This window comes from Lemur catta, chromosome 2 (genome assembly GCF_020740605.2).
Source record: "Lemur catta isolate mLemCat1 chromosome 2, mLemCat1.pri, whole genome shotgun sequence".
NCBI classification, from domain to species: domain Eukaryota; kingdom Metazoa; phylum Chordata; class Mammalia; order Primates; family Lemuridae; genus Lemur; species Lemur catta.
Genome location: NC_059129.1, coordinates 31,997,911 through 32,023,836, shown reverse-complemented (window position 1 = coordinate 32,023,836; position 25,926 = coordinate 31,997,911). Strand labels below are relative to the sequence as shown.

Below are 25,926 nucleotides of genomic sequence, written 5' to 3'. Positions count from 1 at the left end.
TCATTTTAACTCCGTGCAGGAGGGGTTTAACATGGCCATCATAAAAGCCCTGTGTATAGATAACCTTGCACATAAGCTGTAATTCCATGCAGGTAAATTTGATTTCGAAGGTGTAGCCATTCCATCCCTAATGTCTTTTAATTTCTTTCCCTGTTTCTAGTTGGAAGGCAACATGCCTTTGGAAATGCAGTATGTGCTCATCCTGGGAGACTGACACAAAACTGGTGTTTTACCTTAGAAATGAGATTTGGGGGGTGGGGTGGGGGAACCAATATCCACACAGAGCAAAATACCTTACTTTAAAATCTGAGAACCATGACCAACATGAGAAGTACATCTCACTTTAAAAAAAAAAAAAAAAGGGGGCTGCAGTAGATTTTTAAAAGGTAGAGTGCCCTGAGAATTACTTTTCACTATTGAAAAGTAACTGTAGCCTAAGTTGTAGCCAGAGGTAACTGTAGCCTAAGTTGTAGCCAGAGGTAACTGTAGCCTAAGTTGAACAGTGTATCACTCACGAGGTAGAGCGGAATTTTGTTATAAAGGGTTAAAGGTTAATTTGACACTAGTATGTTGGAAATTGGAGACAAAGTCTTGACCTTGCAGAGAGGGAGAAATGAGAACAGGCAGACCCTACCTGCACACAGACGGGGCTACAGAGGGGATGAGGAGAGAAAGTGCAAGAATCGTCCTCTGACACAATCAACTGGATACAATTTTAGCTTTGGAAACTTTATTTCCCCCTTCTACTAAAATCAACGAAGATTCACTTTTGCATCTCTGCTAATACCTCAAAGACAACCTGGTGCACACAAGTCTGGCATTTCCCAGAATTCCTGACCAGAAGCTTATGTCCACAGTATCAGTAGTAAAAAAATATATATTCTGTATATTTTAAAGAGCACAGGATATGTTAGCCTAACTAAGATGCCATGGGTAGTACACATTGAAAAGTAAAATTTTGCTGAGGTGAAAAAACTAGATGGACTAGAAAAGCGTATTCTCACTCTAATCACAATGGTCCCTTAGGACCTGACAAATCAGTCGCTGTGCAGGTAAGAGGCCGCAGACCCCTCTGCACGCCTAGCCTGGGACTCCGCTTATACACATGCCTGTGTGTTTCACTGTCAGGTGTCTTACCTTCGGCTGAAATGCTCCTTGTAGTGAACCGAAAGGGCCAGTGGGGGGAATCATAGGCGGGATGCCCGACACTGCAGGAGGATAGGAATGGAAGAGCTGTGGCCAAAGACGGAGGGGGAAAAAGATTTTAGTAGAAGGTAAGTGATATATCAAATTCCCTTCCCACAGAAAGACATCAACATTAGCAAGCCAAGTCATCTCAGTCTGATGCTATTAGTCAAGAAGCCATGATGAAATGATCACACAGATGTGCCATGAATGTTTAACTGAAAAAGTTAAAAGTAGTTCAGAATCAATCAGCCAACAAACGATGTCCCAGATGAGGACATCATTAGAAAGGGAGCTGTTCTAATTATTAATTGTTAAATCGGATAGAAGTCCTAAATGGTTGGAGATTTTAATGCATTTTAAAAACAGGAGGGATGCTGAGCCAAATAAGATGCCCAGAAAATTACAAGTTAATTAGAAAAGAAAAAAAAACAAAAGCAGAAAAAAGAAAAAAAAAAAAAAAGGAAGAAAAAGAGGCTAGTCTTTATGAGTGCCAGGATTTTATACCATTAAAACTCAATTAGTACTTTTAGATTTTTAATAGTTTGAGGAAATGAGAACATATTCACAATCCTTGCTTCATTAGGTTGTTCTAGAAGTGGCAGTTCCAGAGTACAATTTAATTTTCTCATCTAAAATAATGAAAAATATTTGTGGAAGGGTAAAATAAAATGACTCAGTACACACTTTAAATGGAGCTGCCAACTCTTCCAGAAGATGGATTACAGTAGCATAGAAATAACCCAAGTCTGGGATAAACTATCTAGCTTTAGGTTATTCTTGTTGTTTCCCAGCTTCAGGTATTCAAAGCACTTGTATATCAATGTTTGAAGTACGAATTCTTATGGCCAGTTCTGAATTATATCTGCTATTTAATGAACAAGCTCACTGGAAGCTACTCAAGCCAAGCTTGAGTGTCACATGGGAGAATGATTCTGAATGACGAATATGAATTTTCTTAAATCAATAGCTTATAAAGGAGACAAGTGAGGAAAGAAATATACAGCAATACTGAAGACAATGCAAATGCGTCTTTCCCTCCTTCTAGAAATTTCATATTTCTGAGATTTTACTGCTCTGGTTCTATTTACTTTGATCAAACCAGCCTGTTAATATTTAAGTAATGCCCCACCCTCATGATTGTGTAATAAGTCAAAAATACAATAATAATTGAAGATTTTCTTAATAATGCATTTATGTTAGCTATTTTTGGTAACGACTAAAATTCACATTTCACAATCTTGTCTGTTTTCAGAGCACATACTTTTTTCTGTTGGTCTTCATTTCATTTTGCTCCCTTCAATGATGCGGCAAAGTTTTTCAGACTAATTGATATTGAACTAAATCCACTTAAACAGTGATTGCAAGCCAAGTGCCCTCATTTAAAACTACTTTTAAGACTAAAATTGTGTTTTAGATACTTGAGTGCATTGCATCTTAATTCCCCTTATAACATCCTAATCTCCAAAGCAGGGGAGACTAAGTACTTCATATATTATCCTCTATAACTAATAATGTGAAATAACTCTCACAGTACACTATATAAAGCAGAGTAATTAAATACATGCCACACTAAAACATACTCAAATTTCTATTACTCTGTCTCCAGGTGGGCATTTTTCCTTTAATGTTTACAATGAAAAAACTGGATGTTCTTACCACTTTCCTCTTGCTTTATTCTGTTACTGACCTCTTAGAATATAAATATAGTTGACTATTCTCCACTTGACTAAAAACCTGAAGCACTGAAGCAATAAAACATAAATCTTCAAAAAATTGAGGCCTCCAGGCTTATTCTCCATCTTAAACCTAGGACTCTCTGTAGAATATGTATATAAAAAGCCGCTGCATTTGGTCCTAGGAAGTAAACCTGAGCCACTTATCGAGCACACTAAACACTCTCTAAGAATGATTTTGTTAGCTGCTCTTTCATTTAAGTCAGCAAAGTATACACTAAGAGCAGAATGGCACCTTTCCTGGGACAGACTCAAAGAGGAAACCCATAGGGCCACTGAATTTTGTGTGTCCATCTAAAAAAACGTTTTATATCACAGCACTGAGCAGAACAGGGTGGACCCTGTTGGGTAGGGGAGTTGGCACTAAAATGCACTTTTCTGATTTTTTTTTGAGGAGGTCTTCCTCATGTTATTTCTGAATGCCTCTAGAGTAAATAATTCTTAATTGATTTTTAACATTTTCTAGTCTTGACTTCTCAGCTACACTCCCAACTAATATAGTACCTAATTATCTGGTTCAGAGTATGAATGAATTCAGTCTTTGCTGATCTTCTGAAGTAGCACTTCTATTCAAACGGTAAGATAACACTATTTAAAAATCAAAGCAAGAATAGTTGAAGATGGTGAATCAACATGGCTACAAGCAATTATTAATCTTCTCTTTTTTTCTGGTTTCATTTAAAAAATATAAACCACTGAGCAAAGAAACTTGCAAATTTTCATATAAAAATGATGCAGTATTCACCCCATAATCAAAATATCATGGTAAAATATTCAAGGTTTCTGTAGAAAAGGAAACTCTTGTCTTACAAGTAACTAAACATGTAACTTAAGTTGGTACCAATTTGAGTTCCAGAACATACTCTTAAAATTGCAGAAAATAAGTGTTTTTTTAAAATAAAGACTGTGTTTAAAGAGAAAAACAACACCCATTTCAATTTTAAGAGTTTTTTAAATTAATTACTATTTTTATTTTCAATCATAACAAGCTCAGGAGAATAATAGCAGCCACATGGAAGAGGGTATGTGTCTAGACGAGATTAACGTCTACATTTTGAAGAGTTGTGAGTCAAAAAGACAAGGGACTTTCTATTAATATTTAGGGGAAATAATTCAAGTTGAATTCCAGGAATTCTCTGTTAATAGCATTTCAATTGATGACTGAAATCTTGTGATTTCAGACTCTCTAGAAACTATAATGACTCAACTGCAGACACCTCACTTTGCAGGACAGACGCCTGACTTCCAGTGAAGCTCAACTTGGCAGTCCTTGGAGTGCTTATGATCTTTTGATTCAGAAGATGATACTGCATCTTTACCAAAAGCAAAACGCCACAAAAGCAAGCATCCAAAGTGACGAGGAGCAATGGGAACTCTTGCAAAGATGATTAAGGAAGGCTGCTAGTTAATTACTGATCTGTGGCAAGAGCACAAAAATGGAAAAGCAGTTACATTCAATGTGTAGCATGGTAATAAAACTCACACTGTGCCGGTAGAATGGGTCAACTTTTGTAGGGTATTTGTCAAACTGTAAAGGGATCAAAGCAAAAGCTAGTTACTTAATCTGCATTTTTGTTCACTGCTTCAGTGGAGGTGGCCCTAAACAAGCTTCTCTGTCATTAAGCTGTCATCTGACTCAATAACCTCATTTGTATAAACTATTCAGAGCTCCTGAGTCACCCTGACAAGAAACCCACAAAAATGGAAACACAAAGTGAAAACCCATATGGTACATTTGGGTCCTGGACAAACTATTATGTCTTTCTTTCTATTCTATAATAAGAGATTGGCACAAACCAAATATCTAAACTGGAAAAATAGGTAATTATCCAGATAAATCAGAGAGAAGTCGGCATTTGGTCTGATTTATACAGAGAATTCCCCCCATTTTCATCTTTACTTGGGCAGAAAAATCATGCATTCAGCTGTCTTCTGAAGTGTGTTATACCCTCGAATACAAAGCGATCTGGGCTAGGCTGTATAAGTCTCACTTTTAAACAGAAGAGTATAGCATTGTTCCCTCTAAATAATTGTTTCTTCTAAATAATGTTATCACACTGGTGCTGTAAGTACCTCAGTAACTACCCTCAGTTAGATTTCATTTATTTGTGAAACAGTTCACAAAGGCCAGCATAAAATTCCTTCTCAAAATACTAGGCCCTTGAAAATGTAATTGTTGAGAAGTATAGTTCATCTGGAAAAAAGATACAGAATTTTCTATAAAAAACTATTTTTGGTTGCAAGGCTTCATCACTATTACTCCTTGAAATACAATTTATAAAACTTTAAAAATATTTTTAAAAAACTTAAGTTGAGCAAGATGGGGGAGGCAAGGGGGAAGAAGTAGAGGAAGCTTTTCCAGGTGCATAAGGAAACTCCTCTTAAGATCATGGAATTCATCCAGGACCTTTCTGAGATTAAAACAAAAAATCATGGCATTCAAATTTATTCTCACAATGCCTATATTAATTGCCTTAAAATGAAGTATTTCCTTAAATGTTAAAAATTAAACAAGTAAAATATTCTAATACTCACTGCTAAAGATAGGACTCTATCTTAGAATATATAGCATTTTAACATGGCACTATTAATTAGTTTTTGATTTAAAAAAAAATCCTAACTGGTTCTCTAGCATGTGCTAATTCCCAGTTAAGACCACGGCCATGTCATCATCAGTGGTACCTCTTACACCAAGGCAGAGTTCTGTCCCTGCAGAGAGCACCCATCCCTGAACACTTGCTGACAGAGCACAACACCAGCTTGGGGCACTGTCTTATGAAATGCAAGAAATGTAACCGCTAAGGAAGCAGGCTTAGGGAAAGAAACCATGTGGAAGCCTCCTGACAGGCCTCACCTCCTTCCCTTCTGTCTTCCTCACTCCCAGTATTCTGTAAGCATTTATGTGCCAGCACAGGTACAAAACATGGACAGATACATTTTTTATCTGGTGACAGTGCCCTAGGATGCTCAAGAAAACAAAACAACCCTTTAAAAAGTTAACTACCAACACTGGACGTGACTGTTTTGTGGGCATTTAGAATAAAATCCACCCACAGTGCTAGCTACAACTGTCTAGAGAAACGTGCCTATGTTAGGCCCCTAAGGTTAGAGCTGCCTGAGGTAGGACACATTCCCTTTTCTCCAGCAGACAGCCGTCGCTCCCACCCAGCCTCCTGTGGCCCCAGCTGCCCACTCCAATCCCGCCGTGCTGCACAAAGAAAAGAGTCGTGCTCTACTTATCCTCACATTTCTGCCTGGGGTACGCACCATGGGAGGTGCTGGCGTCGGCATGATGGCGGTGGGCGGGATGGCGTGGGGGAACGGCGTGAAGGTGTGCTGGTGTGTGTGCTGGTGCGTGTGCTGGTGCTGGTGCTGGTGCTGATGGAACTCGGTCCGCAGGTAGGGCGGAGGGCCGAGGGAAGCCCCGCGGTCAGCACTCTGAGAGGCCAGAAAACGTGTGTTCAGTTCCTGTCGCAAGATGTCTTGCTCTGGAAAAGAAGAAAAGGGAGGCGATGACACCTTTTCCTTCAGAACAGGACATCCGAGTGCCTTCCTGTGGGGGAATACGGGGCTGAGGACACAGGAGGTGGGGGGCTCAGGGTGCAGCCAGGCCCTGAGATCAAAGTGGACAACCAACGAAGCAGGAGACGAAGGCCCAGTGGCGACCCAGCCTCCCTGTTCTCTAGCTAGCGTCTTCGCTTTCAGGGACAGGCAGTTCATCCATGTGTGGAGCTGAAGGAACTGCAGGCCCAGTTTCCAGCTCTGTTACTGCCAGTTGAGTGACTCTGGGGATGGCAGGTAACCCCCCTGAGGATTGGTTTCCTCATCTGTAAGAGGACAATACTATCGTCTGTGGGTTTGTTCTGGGGGGTTAAAGGAATGAGCACATTTAAGTGCTTAAGAGCAGCGGTGGCATACTAACGGATGTCAGCTGTTTACGTGGCAGGGCTTTCATGCCCTCTTTAAGCATCAACTACTGCTTTACAGCTCTCTGTATTAATAGTATAACATGGCCACACTGGACCAGAAATTGGGACACCTCATTAACACAGGTGAGAAGCAAAGGACCTGATATCTAACACCAGGTATGTCCTTAAAATTCTGGGATATATTGTCACAAAGAGTGCATCGTCTCCTCCCAAGAAGAAAGTAGAAGGTCCTGCTCAACAAAAACAAACCCTTTAAACCAGGACATAATCTAAGATCGTGGAGGGAAACAGATGGGGGTCTGGGAAAGCTTTTAGCACTCCCATGGGAGTCCGGAGGACAGGGCGCATACCGTCTGTGTTTTACCGCTCAGTGGGTGAGCTTAGTTGGAAAAACCTCCTGGCTTCAAACAAACCCATTCTCTTTAGGCAGTGTCCGATTCCCCGGGGTTTTGCTAGGTTAGTCTGGGTGGTGACTTGTGTTTGTGCTGAGCCTCTGCCCACAGAGGTTTGGGGATGAATAGAAGCAAGCAGAAAATTGTAAGCAAATACAACCCTGCAACCAGGAACAGCACAGACAGCGGGTCACCAGCGAGGGACAGTGGGTGCACAGGTAGGCGGCCCAGGCGCCGCCATCCTACCTGAGTAAGTGCTCCCGGCCGGGTGTCCGGGGACCTGCAGACTCCCTGATGTCAGTGGCGGTGGAGGAGGCAAAGCAGTGGGAGGGGCAAACATATTGGGGTGATGTGAGTGTGCAGGGGGCTGGAGGGTGGGTGTGAAGCTGTGCAGGGGGCTGTGGTTGGGCAGGGAGAGGGGGAACGGGGAGGCGGAGGGGTGGTGGGAGAGGTGAGGAGGGGCAGGTTGAGTCTTCGCTGGAGTGCTGCTTCTGCTACTGCTGTGGAGTAGGGGAAAAAGAAAACAAAACAAAACAAAAAAGAAGTGAGCAATTTATTTTCTGTAAAAAGAATCCTATCTCCTTCCCCAAAGCCATCACACGTTCTCCCTTGCGCCCTCCTCTTTCCAGATCCTCCCAGTACACAAGCACCTTCCTGAAATCAGGGCTCCCGTGAACCTTCCCATCACTGTGACAGACACAGCCGTGGGACACGTCAGTGTGCGGGACAAGAGATTCTGCCTAAAAGTCAGGGCCAGATTCTCATCTGGGCCCCTATGAAGTCCCCAGCCTTCTCATGCTCCTAGCTACACTGCCTATAAAGCAATAAAATTCACAAAAAGGAAATAAAAACCACGATCTGAGGTCACCCCCATGTGTCTGTTACCTCTTAAATGAAGAAACACAAGTAAGAGGTGAAACCAGGCGCCTGGCTTCTCCTGTCACCATTGTGGTCTGGAGGCCACAGAAATGGCCTAGGGGTCAGAGGCTGAGCCTGGCCCCTTGGGGGAGGAACCTGAGTGCCTAAGGCTGTTGCTTCCCTGTCCTACACAGGAAATGGCAACTCCCTGAGCCACCAAAGTTGCCAGGTTTTCCAAAGGAACACTAACAAAGACTTTACAAAGCCTCAGGAGAAGTGTAGGGTTAGAATTAGAACCTTTGGGACATCCAAGGATTGGCCCACTTGGCCCTGCACTTTGAGTTTCTGCCTCACTTTTCTTTGCCGTTTTCTTCTGTGCTAGTTTTAAAACTTTCCTTTGTAACTTGGCAAAAACAAGTCAGAAGAGAGTCTGGATTTCCATGCAAAAATTTCTCTCTTTCTCTAAACACAGCTTGTTTCTTCTCTACCTCTCTGACCCACATAGGAGGTAGTAAATCACAATGAAAAAAAAACCCCAATCAGAATACTCCTTGGGTCCCAATGTTCCTGCCTTTGGAGTTACAGAAAGATGGAGCTTTCTTTAAAATTTCTTCCTTCAGAGCCAAAGAGCCTCCCTTCTAAGAACCTCTTAACATTCAGCGACCTCTGATGTACTTCCAGCCTGGACTCCCTCCCCCACTGGTGGCGCGGCTCCCTGGCCAGCGCCTTCGCCTCGATTCCTTAAGCGCTTTTCTCCCTCCTGCCCTCCCTCTCTCAGGAGTCTCTGTAGATACTTCGGTTCTTTACGATGTCCTCACTACCCAACCCAACCTGTCCTTTCTCACGGGCCCGGAGCCTCACCTAACAGCCCTTTTCCCTGTCTTTGGACTCAGAGAAAACAACGTGCTTTCAACAAGGAAACTCCAGTCTCCTCAGGAGTCCCTGACCCACTACTACCTGCCTGTCCCAAGGAAGATGGCAAAGGCAAAGAGCAGGCCGGCTCACCTTAAACTGTTGAGGCTTAAGCTACTGCTGTTGTAGGCTGACAGTGGCTGGGAGAGGCTCTGGGACGAGGGGTGGGCCTGCACAGACGGGAGACTCTGGTGGAGCAGCTGGGTGGGGGACTGCGGCCTGGGTGGCCTCTGCACCTGCGGCTGCGGGGCGGGCTGAAGCTGGGCCTCCGGGGGGCCCTGCGGCGGCTGTGCGCTCGGAGGCGGGGGCTGAGGCAGGGCCTCTGTGCGAGGTGCCAAGTCAGGGTCCGGAGAAGGAGCTCGGAGCTGGGGCTCCACGTGGGGCTGGGCTATCGGCTGTGCCACCTGAGGGCAGGGGTCCTTAAGCACCACAGGCTCAAAGATCGGCTCTTTGCAACAGTCCTGGCTCTTCTCCTGGCTTCTCTCTAGACCCGATATCTTGGGGACAATTGGCCCCGCATCCTGGCTGTCATGTTCAGGTAGCGCACCAACACCTAACTCCGGATCTGCATGGGGGAGAGCAAAGACAAAGCCACAGGCAACGTGAGTGTGGAATGACACAGTCCCAACACCACCACCACCAGCGCCAGCTGTCCTGCCTCGTCCTGTCTACACCATGTGCAGGTACGCCACGCTGGAATGGGGTCCATGGCAGGTGGGGAGCAGCCATTGTCCCTGGGCAGCAATGCCCCTGGGGGAGGGGCAGAGGGAGAGAAAGGCCAACTAGACAGAGGAGGTTGCATTCAAGAAAGCAGCCAGGCCACTTTCTGAAAATGAATGTTTTCCTTAAGCTGTGCAGACTTTTCTGGCTCACAATTAAGATACAATAGCTGACAAGTTGATTTTTCCCTTTTAAAACAAATACAGGCCTTGAATATACAAAAGAGAAGTGTTTTAATAGCAAATGAAGCAAATGTTATTTAATGACACATAGACGTTTTTTCTTGGCTTTCTCTTCCTCCTGCCTTTCCACTCTGACCAAAGGGACACATTTGACATTTATGGATAATTTTTTGTTTAGCAAGTGCTAACGGTCAAAAGGCAGGTCTCCTGACGCTCACCCGCCAGTCCCAGCAGCATGTGAGATCAAAGGTGCCAGTAGGACCTGAAATCACATTCATTTCAACCAACTCACTTCCCCTTGCACCACGTGGGGGTCCCCACCCAACTGAGGTCAAGGGGTACGTGTGAATGCTGGACATTGAGACTAAGCCTGGATGCAAATGCTACAATCATGAAAGAAATATAGAAAATGTATGTTCCTGTGTGAATTAAAAGATATGATTTCCTCCAAAGGTCAAAAGATCTACACGCCACATGTAGTATAACGGTTTGATTACCCTATAAGCCAAATTCCATAAAATTCTCAAACAAGATAATGAAAAACCAATATGGCATTAAATTTTTTTAAAAAAAGCTCCACTTACAAGTACTTTTGTGTACATTTTTATGGTTAAATGATGCATCCTTTTCTTTTATTACTACACAGTTTAGAAATACAGAATAAATTACAATATTCTCTGAAATGAGGGTGTTTTTCAGGCATTCCTGAATGAACTACTGTGGGTATGAACTTTCTCTTCCTGTCTTACAGTAATAAGTGTGAAAAATATGTGGTATTCTTCTTGTTTCTATGTATTTCTGTTTTTTTTTTTGTTTGTTTGTCTTTATGTCAGAGAAGGGGATCTTGCCATGTTGACCAGGCTAGAGTGTAGCAGCTATTCATCGTGTGATTATAGCTCACTGTAGCCTTGAACTCCTGGGCTCAAGTGAGCCTCCTGACTCAGCCTCCTGAGTCGCTGGGACTACAAGTGTGTGCCACTGTGCCTGGCTTATACATCTCTGTTCACGTACTGTGTGTATACACACTTGTTTGTCATTTCTCTTCCCTGGAATGTGCATCAAAGCAATTCATTCTTTTCAATGTTCTTTTGGTAAAAACAGATCAAACCAGTAACATGCACAAAAGCAGAAACAAACCCTGGGTTTATAAACAAAACACATTTCTGGCTAACATCAACTTGGCTGTCTTCAAGCCGTACAGACCAGCCGGGAACAGCAATACCGACACCGTGGACAGAAATCTGCTTCCTTCACGTGTTTCAGGTACAGAAAGACAAGGCATCCATTCAGGCCCCAATGAAAAGTAACTCTAGACTCCCGACATCCTGCTCACATAGTTAGTTCTGTACAGTGCTGTCTTAAGAAACTTTCTAGGAAGATTTTGGCATATGATAAAAGTTCACAAAAACCTTAGTTTCTAATTTCAGGGGTGAAAGAGAACATCAAGCCCCTTGATGTGGCGTAGACCCCACCCAGCCAGAAGAGTCCCCAGACGAGGAGGGAGACCCTTTATATGGAGATACCACAGCAAGGGGAGCTGTGTCTGCAGCTCTCTCAAAGCTTCTACACAAAATTTGCCATATTTTTCTTTCACAAAAATGTCCACGGCAAGCCATTACACGAATGCACTGAATGAACATCACGGGCTTCCTGTGTGCAGGCCTGTCAGTGAGGGCTGGGACAGAATGCGCCAACAGCCCAGAAATGCTAACGGCACAGTGTATGAGGGATTTTGCTCAACGAGAAGTTCTATGTGCGTGAGCAGAGACTCTTCCCATGCTGACAGCTAATGTAGGATTATTATGCTTGGTACAACGGCAGGGCACATTTTATCCTTTCGTACTCCCTCTGTTCTCTCCGGACTGGGAGAATCAATCAATCAATATTTTCTATCCTGGTAAGTTTACATCATTCAAACTTCCTCCAAAAATCAATATCCAAACAACAGTTTTTCCCTCGCATAAAAGAAAGCTTCCTTTCCCAAAGGGCACCACCCAGAGGATATCATTCAAACTTACTCATGCCAGTAAGGAAGCGCATTAGAAACACATAGGTAAGGACTACATGTATCTAGCTTCACTCTGTTTCAACCTTGCTATTTAATGAATTTGGACAACACAGCCAGGTTTGCAGGAGGCATCTTGCAGGCTGTGGCTCCCTTCACAAGGCCCGTGCAGGCCAGCGGAGCTGCCTTTCCTACCTCCCTGACGCCCCACGGTCTCAATCCCAACCTACCACAGCTAGAGTGCGAGGAGTGGTGCTAAGACTGTGGCAGTCACCACCATCACTGACAAGCGAGGAGGGCTACAGGGAAGACCAAGATTTTCCAGTGAACTCTGCAAATTTGTACAGAACCATCTGTGATTGATGATCACAAGAACCTAAAAGCACAGACTTTTGAAACGGGACCAGAATCCAGGAGAGCACCCCCGCACTTCTCAAACTGTAATGTGCAAGAAATCACCTGAAGACTTCACTTTCTGAGCATTGCCCAGGGAATGCTGGTGCTCTGAACCTTGCAGCATACTGTGAGTAGCAAGGATCTTGTCCAACCCTCTCTTACTACATGGGGAATAAGCCAAGAAAAGTTAGGCAACTTGTTTTCTGCAGGTCATTTGAGTTCAAGTCCCAATGCTGCCACCATCACGTGCCTTTTCTCTAATCTACACTATATTGCTCCCCAAAAACAAAAATCTGAAAACAGAGCAGGTAATGGTAAATCTGGGATTCAGTTAAAACACTTAACTACACCGCCTTTAAAGTGTAAAGGGTTAGAAAAGCTACAACAAAGAGTTGCTGGAATACCACACTCCAGCTAATCCTGAAAGCCACATCAGTCCCACGGTGCTCTGGTACTGCAACCTATAAGGAAGGCAGTGACAGGTTCGAGGGCTGGTAAGAACTTTGGGGGCTGACAGAGTTTTATGGCTCCCCATTTCCATGAGTATCTTGAGGCACAGATTAGGCGTCATGCATTTTTATGGCCAATCGGTAATGCATTTCCTCTTCCTTTCAATTATTCAATAAATGTATCTTCCCAGTTAAGCTTTTCCATCTTGACAGTCAATTTGTCTTGCTGTGCTTCTCCAAAATTGGCAGGAACACGTTTTTAAAAATCATTTTGTGTTGCACTGTGTGCTCTGAATTTGCCAAAGGATGAAAAAAGGATGAAATTTGCTGAGTGTGAAAGAAATAAGAATGTGCAAATTGGATAGTCTTATTTAAACATTGTATTCATTACATTTTGGGGTTTAGAAATATTCTTGTGATTATAAAAATAACACATCGTGCTTATAATAAAAGAAATGCAAATTAAAATTACACTGTGTACTGTACAGTAAAAAGGGTGAATTTCTTGCATATATATTACACCTCAGTAGACTTCTCAAAGAACCAAAAGTAGTTCTACCATTCGACCCAGCAATCCCACTACTGGGTATCTACCCAAAGGAAAAGAAATCATTATAGCAAAAGGACACCTGCACTCGTATGTTTGTTGCAGCACAATTCACAATAGCAAAGACACAGAATTAACCTAACTGTCCATCAACCAATGAGTGGATAAAGAAAATGTGGTATAGATATACCATGGAGTACCACTCAGCCATAAAAAAGAATGATGTCTTTTGCAGCAACTTGGGATGGAAATGGAGGCTGATGTCCTAAGCAAAGTAACTCAGGAACAGAAAATCAACAACTACGTTCTCACTTAAAAGTGGGAGCTAAGCTATGGGTACGCGTGGTCACACATAGTAGAAAAATAGACATTGGAGGAGATGCCAAAGGTGGGAGAGAGATAAGAGGAAAAATCACCTACTGGGTATAATGTACACTATTCAGGTGATGGGTACACTGAAAGCCCAGATATCACCACTATACAATATATCCACATGACAAAACCGCTCTTGTACCCCTTAAATCTGTAAAAATAAAATAATTAAGCCTCAATAAACTTGACTCAAACAATAAATTTTTTAGAAAAAATTTCAGAGTAGATTAGGAAAAATTTATTTGATTTTGACACAGGTTTGATAACAGTTCCCTGGGGAGAATGGGCCCTCTTTTCTTCTTTGCTAGTTGAAGGCAAGCCCTACCACCTCTGTGGAGGGAAATTTGGCAACACTTAGCAGCATAACAAATGGAGTTCCCGCAATCTGGTAGGTGAGGATTTGGCCTACAAACACAGTGAAACACCACCACAGTCTGAACTGAAAGTTGGGAAACAACCCACAGCTAATCACTAGGGCACTGGTCAGATGTATTTGGCACACACTTGCAATGGAAAATACTGTAGTTGTGAAAATGAATGCTGAAGGTACAACGTGTAGCATACATACGTTACCTTTTGTGAAAAATGGAGGGAAATTATATTCACTTTATTTTATGTGCAGAGCAGGTCTGGAAGAATACCTAAGAAGCCACTACTGTGGTTACCTGTTTGGGGGTTGGGGAGCAGTGACAACTGGGTAGACAGCGAACTAGAGGGTGTACGTGTGGATGTGGATAAAAATAAGAAAATGTAAAGCGTAAATTTATGATAACTTTGAAAATAAAATGACTTTTATGAAAATAAGAAATTGCTAAAACTAAAACAAAAGATCATTAAAATAATCTGAGAAAGTACTCAATCATCTACACCTTTACCTCCCCCACAAAAAGGCACCTGTGCCATTAGACAGTGTCAACTAAACCATCAAGAAACAAAACAAATTATTCCTAGCATCTAAATAGAAAATCAATTACAATTATATAACAAAAGGAAGAGGAAAAAATATTTACAGAAAATATAATTGCCTAGCTACAAAATATAGACAACCAGCTGAAAAAATCCTAGAATAAGAGAGCTCAATAAAGGTAAATAGCAGCTTTTCTATATACCAGCAGCAGTCAGAAAATAAAATTTTAAAAGGATCCCCTTTACAATAACAAAAATCATAATACTTTAGGAACAAAGCTAGGAAGAAAATTATAGGGCCTGTAAACTTTCAGAAACGTATTCCAAAAAGTGTGTTCTTTCAAGATATATTTTTTTTTGAGACAGAGTCTCGCTTTGTTGCCCGGGCTAGAGTGAGTGCTGTGGTGTCAGCCTAGCTCACAGCAACCTCAAACTCCTGGGCTCAAGCAATCCTCCTGTCTCAGCCTCCCGAGTAGCTGGGACTACAGGCATGTGCCACCACGCCCGGCTAATTTTTTCTCTATATATTTTTAGTTGGCCAGTTAATTTCTTTCTATTTTTTTTAGTAGAGACGGGGTCTCACTCTTGCTCAGGCTGGTCTCGAACTCCTGACCGCGAGTGACCCACCCGCCTTGGCCTCCCAGAGTGCTAGGATTACAGGCGTGAGCCACCGCGCCTGGCTTACATTTTTAAATTATGTGCATAGATGGGTATATTAACTATAAATTTCATTCCAGAAAGTAAAAAATGAGTGTGTTATAAAATATTTCTTATATTACACAAAAGGGGCATTGAGTCCAGTAGGGTTGAGATTTGATGTATTACGTCCTCGTGATGAACTACTGTGGTTCTAGAAGTCCAATAACTTACTGCACAAATGCAGTAGCTACCTCAAAGGGTTGTTGTGGAAATGAATCAAGTCATATAAAGGACTTTCCAGAATGTACAGCACATACTAAGTGATCAATGTTCCCAAAACGATTATAAAGAAATGCTTAATGTCACGTATAACGCCAAGACAAAATTACTATTAGAGAAAGGACACTATTATCAGTGTGATCTCAACACTAAAAATTATCTGTGTAAATGTACACATGTATACACAGAAAAAAGACTAGAAAGATATACATCAAAATGTTAATTTTTAACCCATCATCCAGAAATAAATATTGATTTTAATGTTTATATCTGTGCTTTTCTTAATTTTCTAAATTTTCTACAATGAATATATTACTGTGAAAAAAATAAGGATGTTATATTTTAAAATGAAGTACTCATGCATGGTCTCCACTCTCAGAAGAAGTCAACTGGGAAAGTAACTGTTCAAGTCTTTTTTTTTTTTTTTTTGTTTGTTACACACAGGTAAAAAAGTCTGGCATGTTCAAGTCTTTTTAAATTTCCCCACCTACTGAATAGATTTTTAAAAAATCTCTTCACCAAAAGGACAGATGAATATTTGCCTCTCAAAAATGAGGACAGGAAATGGTGTGCATCAAGCCTTCCATCTATTCGTCCACAGTTCTGACTTGTTCTACCTGGGTGTATTGGGGCAGAAAGGAAATGGTGAATATTGATGATGGAGATGGAGGAGGAGGAGGAGAGGGAGAAGCAAAACACAAAACTCTCCCAGGGCACAGCTTCTGTACTTCTAGTCTTTATGCATCTATACACTTGGTTAGAAAATTCTAACAGGGCTTACTCACTACAGGGTCATTACTGCAGCAAATCTGAACAAGCCTCAAAGACATCAAAAACCCATGTGGGGCATTAGCCGTTAGGCAGCGTATCCCCCACCCATCCATCCATCTATATCTTTCTGAATGTCTGATCCATCTCACCCAGAAACGGAGGTGGCCTATTTTTACATTATTCCATCTTCTAGTTAACTTTACTGCTTATCTGTGCAAATGACGGCCACAAGGACCTCACCACACAGGACTGGAGATTGCAGCCAAACAAGAAAAACCACCCAGACTTGAAATTACAGTGGAATGTTAATAAAGGACTGAAATGTTCTACACTGAGGTCCAGAAACATATGGAAGCATTAAATTTCTGTGGATCAACATGTAATTGTCTCTAGATAGTAGCAATGCCCATTATTCAAACAGCTTCACCTGTTACCGCAAACCAAATCTCTTTTTTAAGCAAAGACTGCAAATTTTGTATGTAACTTATTAAAACACAAACTGCACTACTGAATTATTAATAACATAGCAATACTTTTACCTCCCCCCTACGTTTTAGATTCTATCTCCCAAACTCCACATTCCAATGGTGTTTTGCAGAAAAAGTCCACCTTCTCTAACATACACCTCTCTTTATTTTCCTCCGCTCCCTCTTTTCTTCAAATCATTAAACAGAGACCAGTTTGTTCCATTACCAGATTCAATTACTTGAACGAATGGAAGGATGACATTCAGTCTTGCCGCTCTTCTTCCCGGTCACTGAAACTGTACAAATAAATTGAGGAAAACCCACTGTTTGTTCAAGGCAAATTAATTTTCAAACACTGCAAGAGTGGGAGATCACGGGAATGATGGGTGCTTGGCAGGGCTCAATGAGATTCCATTTTGTGCTTGTCATGTTATGTAAACATTAATTACCATCTGGGAGCTGAGCTCTGGGCTGTAGTCTGTATCACAAGCCTCTGAGGGCCTCCCGGGTTCCTAGGAAAAGCAAAATCCTAAATAGGAAAAAATAGCCGTTGCATGTGCCAAAACACCAGCAGCCCACTGGGAAAGCTGTGTGAAGTCCAGCAGATTAGAGGCTGCAGTTACTAGAGGAGCTAGGTTGGCTATCCTCTAGTTTAGCAGATTAGCCCACGATAGGGGTTAATCTGCTAGGAATTAAAGAAAAAGCAACATGCTGCAGTTGAGTGTACTTAAACTTGTTTCAAGTTTATGCCTCCTAAGCCCACAACAAAAAAGCATCTATCCTCCTGCATAGGCCCATGATGCCTCAGGGCCAAAAAATCTGCCTTCAAAGGGGGTTCTCAACCATAGTCTTGCCTGTGGAGACCGGAGGCCATCTGAATGGCTTCAGCCTACAGAACAAAGAACCTTTAAAGGTCAACCTCGGCTTGCGAACATTTTATTTCTTTTGCAGTCTTTAGCAAATAAGAGCCATGAAAGATCACGTAGATGAAGGATTCAAATTATTCACAGAATGAGAGAAATAGGTTGTGATCTATTGAGGTGGGGGTGGGAGTGTAAAGAAGTCTTTAAAAACCCAATGATGTCAAGGTCACATAAAATCCTTGTGTTTTTTACTTCATATGAGGAAAAGATGAATTATGTCACTTCACATGCCTGGCACTGAGCTAGGCCCTGAGGATATGCAGCAACAGCCCTGCCTTCTAGGAGCTGGTGCCTAAGGATGTAGAACACAGTGCAGAAGGAAAAATGTTACCCCATAGCCTTGAGTGGGGTAGGGGGAAGGAGGAAGAAGAAGAAAAAACATGGAACTGGCAGTCAGGAAGCCTGTAGTCTTAAACTTCAGTTTTTGCTATCTGTAAGGCTCAGAGATAAGCTTAAATAATCAGAACTAATGATGATATCGATCCTATATTTTACTGATTCTGAGTTATCAACGGTAAGGCACATTTATCTGTAACATGTTACCACTGCACTGACCCCAAGTTTCAGTCTTAGGCCAGCATCAGCGGAATCATGTGATGGGGGTTTGCAGAGACCAGATATGAGAAACAGGGCACGAAGGACGAACTCTTGAATCACTGCTGAGAACACAGAAAAACTCAGGTTTTGGCCACAAATACTCAGCCCCAGTATTTTGCTCATGTCCTCCTGCCAGCCTCAATATTTATCAGCTGGATTCTCTGGACAAGATCACCTCTTGCTTGGTCTTCATCCCCCAATGCCTCCTGCCAACCCCCCAACCCCAACCTTTCCAAGGGTCGTAGCTGTCCTGGCCTGTCCAGCCTTATCTGGCTGTGAACAAGGCACACCCACGACACTGTGCACTATGCCATGCACAACCCCCACACCCCCACACACAGCCACCCGTACAACCAGTGTGTGCTCAATGCTTAGCACTAAGAACAATCAAGTGAGGTCACAGGCAGCCCTCCTTCTAGTATTTTCATTACTAAGTATCAATGAGGAATCAAAGGCTGTTAAGCTCATGGATGGGGTACAGATCTGACACCTTCCTTACTATACTGTTGCCCTCTGCGAACTCTAACATCATCGCCTGAGGATCTGACATCCACGGCCCAAAAGGGCAATAATGATAAAGCTGTCACCATCTGAAGCAAAAATTAAGTCAGTGTGCCCATTAAAGTTGGCAAATGATTGGCTCTAGGTCAAATCCTAGTTTCAACACTTTTAACTTTGCCAAAGATCATTTTCTTAAGGATAATGGTAAAGCCACCAGCAGCAAAGACCTACTTAAATACTAACAGTCACCTACCTTCCTGTTTTGCACACTATGATTCTGTCTGATCTCATGTGGGGCACATATTAGACCATCCCTGAGACCCATTTGGAAAAGAGGCTGGGCGGGGCATGTGATGATGAAATACAGGAATTTCCATTTTTCAAGTCCATCCTAGGCTATTCCTTAGCTCTCTGGCCCTACATACAAATATTCCCACCCCTAAGTCTCTTATTAACCCTTTGCATGCAGAGCTGTGATGTGCTTGTGAAGCTTCTGGTTAGTATGAGCTCTAGTCGTCACTACCTTGCTCTCAGTGCTTTGGAGACTGCCAGCACATGCACACTTTACCCCTCTCAAATGAAGTGTCAACTTGTACGATTCAACATCCCACCTCTCTTCCCTCAAGATCATCTTCCCATCAGGGTCCAGGCATCAAAAGGAAGGTCCCAAGTTCCCCTAGTAGAAAGGAGTGAATCAAATCTTTATGGCTGGCGCCTTATGGCAGTAACTCTCTCTTTCTGTTCTGTGGGGGAGGAGGGAAGGAAGCACAGACACCCATGTATGTGGACTGCCCTGGCCCTGGGCTCATCTGTGCCAATGCAGCAGCAGAGGAGGAGGGGGTGGTCAACTGCCACAAGCAGTACCAGCGACCTCGTCCGTATTCTACCAAGTTCACACAGCGACACTTGGAGTGTAGTGCAGGAGCTTCACCAAGCACCCTAAAAGTAATCACTGTTTTCCTGACATTACTCCTGTCCTGTTCCCAAGAGTTCACTGTGAGAAGCAGCTTTGCCTTGGGAAATTTCTAACATCCTTTGGCAGTGAATGCTCTGTTAGAATTCAGAAATGCCTGTCTGCACTCCCGAGGACAGACGACAAGACTTCTCAAGTCTGTTCATACAACCTGCTACAGCCCAGGGGACCTGGGCGCTGCCATCCCCCTGCAATCTGTCTGACTAGCTTATGTGTGAGCACCAGCGATTCCTCTAGAATGAATCCATGAAAGAAGCTTTTCTTTTCTGATATCATGGAGCCTTTGATTCTTTAGTTAAAGGAGGAGGGAGCAGAGAAAAGGGGACTTTGGCAGTTTCGCTAAGTTTTGAACTTTCTAGTCCCAAACTGTCCACCAGCTCACACTATGACTCCAGTGTACTCAACAACCCCATATTTCATGTGTGATCCACAGACCAGCAACACGAGCATCGTCCAGGAGCTTGTTAGGCAGGGAAGTTCTCAGACCCTGTCCGTGCACGTCCAAGTGTGCAAAGCACTGTTCCATGGCACCACTCGGAGTGTTACAGAGCCTGGGCAAGCAGTATTGCTGGGGGACGCTGTCCATAGGGTTGCCAATCCTTCTCCATCTCCACTTCCCAAGACCCAACCTTGGAAATTATTTCTCTTTCCTTCCGAGGATGGGTTCTCTACTGGTGTGTACACTGTACAGGGCAGGGTGGTGGAAGGCGTTGGTGTTGTTCACAGATCAGGAGCTGCCCCCAGTAGGTAATATATTCATGAAAGCCAGCGAACAGTGAACTCTTGTTTGCGGTGCTCTTCCTGATCCTGGCTCGATGGAGATTCCTGGGTACTTCCTACGTAGAAAGGGCACTTACAGAGCCATGCCCCAAGCCCAGCTATGAGCCACTTTGAAGGACCAGATGGTTGTCATGTAGAAGAGGAAGTAGATTTATTAAAAATGGTGCCATAGACAGAACCAGGACCAAAGGATATATATTATAGAAGAAAAATTCAGCCTGAAATGAACTGGGAGACCTTATAGGAGAACAATTTTCTCTTTACTGGATGTGTCAAACAGAATGCTGAACAACCACGTAAAAATTTGGGGCTGGACTAGATAACTTCTGAGATTCCACGAGTTCATGAAAAAGATGTTGGTAGTACACTCCTTGGAAAAACATTGCTTCTTTATTTTCCTTCACTTTTCCACAACTCAATCTTCTAAAATACCTCGCCTGTAGATTAATGAACATGATCTTGATTTGTAGAAATTTTGATAAATGCTACATCATAAATAAACTAAGAGTCCCTACACTAAATGACTTGATACATAACAATCTTCAGGAAGAGAAGAAATAAGTCTGCTTCTCCCCAGCCATGATGACTGTCAAGCCAAAAGAGGTTTTTAAAAGGGGGATGACAGGGAGCACTGTGCTGTTCCTGTATTTGAAGTATTTTATCTTTTTTAAAGAATAAGTCTACCAATCCTTGATTTTTTTTTTTTTTTTTTTTGAGACAGCTCTTGCATTGTTGCCCAGGCTGGAGTGTAGTGGCAGCATCATAGCTCACTGCAATCTCAAACTCCTGAGTTCAAGTGATCCTCCTGCCTTAGCCTCCAAAGTAGGTGGGACTACAGGTGTGTACCACGTTTGGCTAATTTTCCTATTTTATGTAGAGACGTGGTCTCATTCTTGCCCAGGCTGGTCTCAAACTCCTAGCCTCAAGCAATCCTTCTGCCTCGGCTTCCCAAAGGGCTAGAATTACAGGTGTGAGAAACTGTGCCCAGCCCTTAAATTGATTTTTTACAAAACATTCATGTAATAAATACTTTGCAGGAAAATAAAATCTCTTGCCATTATTTCATTTCATTATCCTCAATTTATCATAGAAAAAGGGAAAACACTGAAATATAAATTTTGCAGCTACATGTCTATAAGGTTTAGGAAGCAGCAAAGATGGTGATGACACCCACCTGTTAGAAACTTGAAACTAGCCTCTAGTAAAAAACAGCGGGAAATTTTACCTATCCTTGGTTAGAGCTGGAATAAGTAACCAAAACAGCCGTGCTGCCTCCTACTTACAGTTATACTCACAGAAGGCTAATGCCGTCTGACAACCAATTTGAAGCTTGGGATAGGTACTGTCAGAATGACTTAACTTTCCTGCAAATACATGAACTTCATCTTCAGAGATGCTTTCGAAAAAGAAGGGCAGAAGGTAATACGGCATCCACTTGCTTCTTCTTCAATGGTCGGAGGACCATGTCTGCCTGGCTATCCTCCATCACCCCCAGCTCAGCAGGACAAAACAAGCCCACCCCTCCCACCCCAACTCTGGCCTGTCCCCATCATCTGCACTGAAAATCAATCGTCAATCATTCCCCCCCTTACATTAACCAGTGGTTCATGGGTGAGTTACTGTTTATGCAATGCCATTTAAAACAGATAAAACAATGGCAGCAGAATCTACTGTCCTCCTAGCAGCCTGAGTGAGTTTTTAAAATGTAAAAAAGATCATGCTATCCACTACCATTTTACTATTCTCCAATGGTTTATCACAGATAGGATCAACTCCCAGCTCCTTCCTCCACACGCCCCTGCTGCGCTCAGCCGCCTTCCAAATACCTCTCCTTCCTGCTCTCTCCCTTTTTCACAGAGACGTACGTACTTCTGAACCCCATCTTTTAGCCACTTTGTCACCACAGCCCCTGGGAGCCACTCCCTCTAAGGAACTTCTATATTCCACGTCCCTCGGACTTAACAGGTACTTCCTTTTGTATTAACAAACAATAAATTATTTTTATTATATAACCAATAAATTATGTTATTATAAGACATTAAATATTTTTGTACTGAACAATAAAGCTTATTGTTACTCATATTTTAATACACACAACTATTTTTTTTGAGGAGGGATCTCTTTAAATCTTTGTCTTTATTTAAATTCTGAACCAATGCCTTCCAGAGTGAGCACTTGATAAATAGTTGATTTCTTTAACTACATAATAATCAATTTACAAAATCTAAGTTCCTTTATAACTGCAATTCAAAAGGAAAAAAAAAATCACCATAATGAGAAAAATACTCAATAAACAATTACACATTAAGCCAGAAAAATCATGTCTCCTTGGAGTCGTTTCCGTAATTAGACATTATACTGCAATGAAATAATAGTATATAACACAAGCAAATGTAAAATAATTGGAAGCCATTATGAAGTTTAAGGATCCATTTTCAATACATAATAAAACTAATGTTCTATTTTAAATCATAAAAGTTTCCAATAGCTTGGTTATTTTTGTATAACAAAAATACAGAGCAATCAAAAGCAAATACTGTTAAAGGAGAGCTACATTAGTAACCAATGGTAGCAAAATCTCTTTAAGTATATGCCTATTGTATGTGTGCTGGATCTACTGTAGTCTACAGACTCCATGAGTTACGAATATACTTTTATGTACATAGCAAGAAAAAGCAAAAAAAAAAAAAAAAAAAAAAAAAGCTGTTACCCTGGGGATTAGTTATGGGGAGGTGTCAGGATTTTTATTTTTAACTTTCTGCAGTATTTAAATTTCCAGCAGAACAGTAGGTTTAAATCCAGAAATGTGATACAAAGTCACCTAACTGTGCAATTAGCAGATAATTTAATACGCTCATTAAAAGCAAACCAAGAAAATCTTTTAAAAATTAGCCAAAGAGAACTGCTAAAAACTAAATAAAAATAGAAAAATCAAATAGTAACAAAACATAAAGGAGCAATGAATGCTAGAAGGAATAATGTCGGTGAAGGGACTTTGTCGTGACATAATAAAAATCTCTATGATAACAACAAATACAACTGGGATACACACCGTAAGTCAAACTAGGAGATTATAAAATAAAGACTTCTCTTAAAATGAAGAGGGTAAGAGGTAATTTTTTAAAGCTGCAAAAAATGTACTAATTACAAATTTAATACTCAAATCACAATGTTCCTAAGGAGGACCTGAAACCCATCACCGCGACTGAATTCTGAGGGAGGGTTAAAAGACAGCAATACGGGATCCGCCACATCCGCTCGAGCACACTCGGAGGAGCAATCCTGAAGAAACTCCTTGTCCTCAGCTCCTTCACCTGCCACAAGCACACAAGCACCGTTTGCAGAGGAGACGGAGACTCTGAGCGGGGGAAGCACCCTCTGAACACGAGCCTCCTGCCAAGGGACGGCTCGCGAACGTCAGTCAAGCACTTCAACTGTACAAAGACACAAAGACGCTGTCAGAAGCTAAACGACAGGCTCTTCAAGTCCTTGTTGCTCTTTCCACCTCAAACACGTCATCTTTCTCCGGCGTGTCCGTCTGTGGCACTGAACCTACCCGCTGGTCCAATGATAGCACACACCCGGCAGCCACGTGGCACTGCACCCTGCACTGAGGCCTTGCTACTCCCTGTGTTCACAAGAGCCACACTGGCTAATTTAAATGTGCCTTTTCCTTAAATTTCCTCCTTGTCAAGGCACCAAGGAAGGCTTTTAGTCCTAAAGCAGAAGTGAAAGAGATTCTGAAATTCTCACCTTAAGGACAGGAGGAAGCGGCCCAGAAAAGGCAAGATGAAACAGACGACATTAGGCCAAGACATTAGGCCAACGTCCCCAGACTGGAAAGCGCACTCCCATAACCCTGGGGGCTTCAGAGGGCCATGAACACAGAAGCACACTTCAGCACGGACAAATGGCTAAAAACAGCTATTTTTAATTAGTTATATTGGTCGTATGTATTTAGATCCCAATTTACTCCTATCTATGTATTAGTTTCTCCCAACAACCACACTCAGAAAAATGATTCCAGTTGAAGTTTGGTGTTTTCAAAGCACTGGGCCTAGGATTCAAAAATCCCCTTAGGAAAAATAAAACCTGTTTCCCAGGAACTTTTTGGAGTCCAAAAAGTGAGAATAATTTGAAAATGCTTTGCAAACACTAGGGCTGGAAATACATTGTTTATTTCCTCTCGTAGAAAAAAAAGGGTGGGGGGAGATAACTATTTACCCACACTGTCAACCAGCCTTTCCTGCTCTCTTAAAGTGCCACAGGAAGTGCTTTGCTTCAAATTCCTACATACTAGAAATGACTATTGTTCCCAGGCAAAGTGCCCAAGGCCATGGGTCTTGAGGGCCCCAGGGAAGACTCTGGGCCTGGTACAAAGGTGCACTTTAGGTACATCTTTCAAATCAATCAATGTTGGGGGTGGGAAGAAATAGATGTAAATAAACAAAACAAAACCCACCAACTGGGAAAGAAAGCATTCCCTGCCTAGAGGCAATGAGATCTTAATCCTCAAGAATGCACCAGAAATCACACAAACACAACCAGGGATGTTTTCCCTTCAAAACTCCAGGTCAATTCACAGCAAATGCTTAAATCATTTTGGGTACAAAGAAATACAACATTCTGCCTGCCTTGACAAAGATACGTATTTATACAGCATACAATCTAAGGAAGAGCCGCTTCACTGAGTTTGTGTAGCACCAGATCTTTCAAAGACACAAAAATCAAACAATGGGAAGCTTATTATGAATAGTAACTGGATTGGTGAAATTCACTAAATAGACCAAAAAGCTGAAACAATGAGTTCAGTTTAGATTTCTCTCTAAATGAATAGACTCCTAAGATACTTTTGAAAGGCAACATATTATAGTTCTAAAATTAACTGGGTTCAAGTTCTGGCTATGCCACTAGCCAAGTGACCGAGTAAATCACTTCATCTCTCGGAGCTTTGGTTTCTTCATCTGAGCTTTGGTTTCTTCATCTGAACCAGAGAGAAGGCTAGGCCTCCTAATTTGTGGGATACCTTTGTAAGAGCAAAGGTAACTCCATGACAGGCTAGGCTTCCTGGAATAGGCCTAAGTTTCCGTTTCCCCAGCGCGGGCCCTCCCCTTCCCCGAAATGAAGCCGATGACCACCGGAGGATCCCGAGACTTGGAGCTGACCAATCAGGGGTTAACACGACCATGGAACTGACCAATCAGGAGCCGACACGGTCAGCCAGTCTTGAAGGAACAAATGAACTGAGGGAGGGAGGGGGGATGGTGTGCACGGCGTATGTAGCCCACTGGAAAGTATAAAAGCTTAGTTTTACCCCAGGGCGGGGTCCTGGTTCGTGGAGAGGCCACTGCGTTGGTGCTCTGGGACTTGGACCCTAGCTCGAGCTAGCCAGTAAACTCCTTTGCCT

At 42.4% G+C, this 25,926-nt stretch overlaps 1 protein-coding gene across 2 annotated transcripts in view; it reads right to left on the bottom strand.

Annotated features, from left to right (window-relative positions):
- Window positions 1–25,926, bottom strand: part of AUTS2 (activator of transcription and developmental regulator AUTS2) — a 1,151,910-nt gene that overhangs the window by 19,213 nt on the left and 1,106,771 nt on the right. For both annotated transcript variants that reach the window (XM_045543179.1, XM_045543180.1), the window contains exons 7-11: window positions 9,106–9,577; window positions 7,489–7,742; window positions 6,189–6,409; window positions 4,405–4,449; window positions 1,138–1,233 (exon numbers count right to left, since the gene is read on the bottom strand). In XM_045543179.1, the coding sequence (XP_045399135.1) occupies window positions 1,138–1,233; window positions 4,405–4,449; window positions 6,189–6,409; window positions 7,489–7,742; window positions 9,106–9,577 (1,088 nt within the window). The remainder of the gene's footprint in view (window positions 1–1,137; window positions 1,234–4,404; window positions 4,450–6,188; window positions 6,410–7,488; window positions 7,743–9,105; window positions 9,578–25,926) is intronic.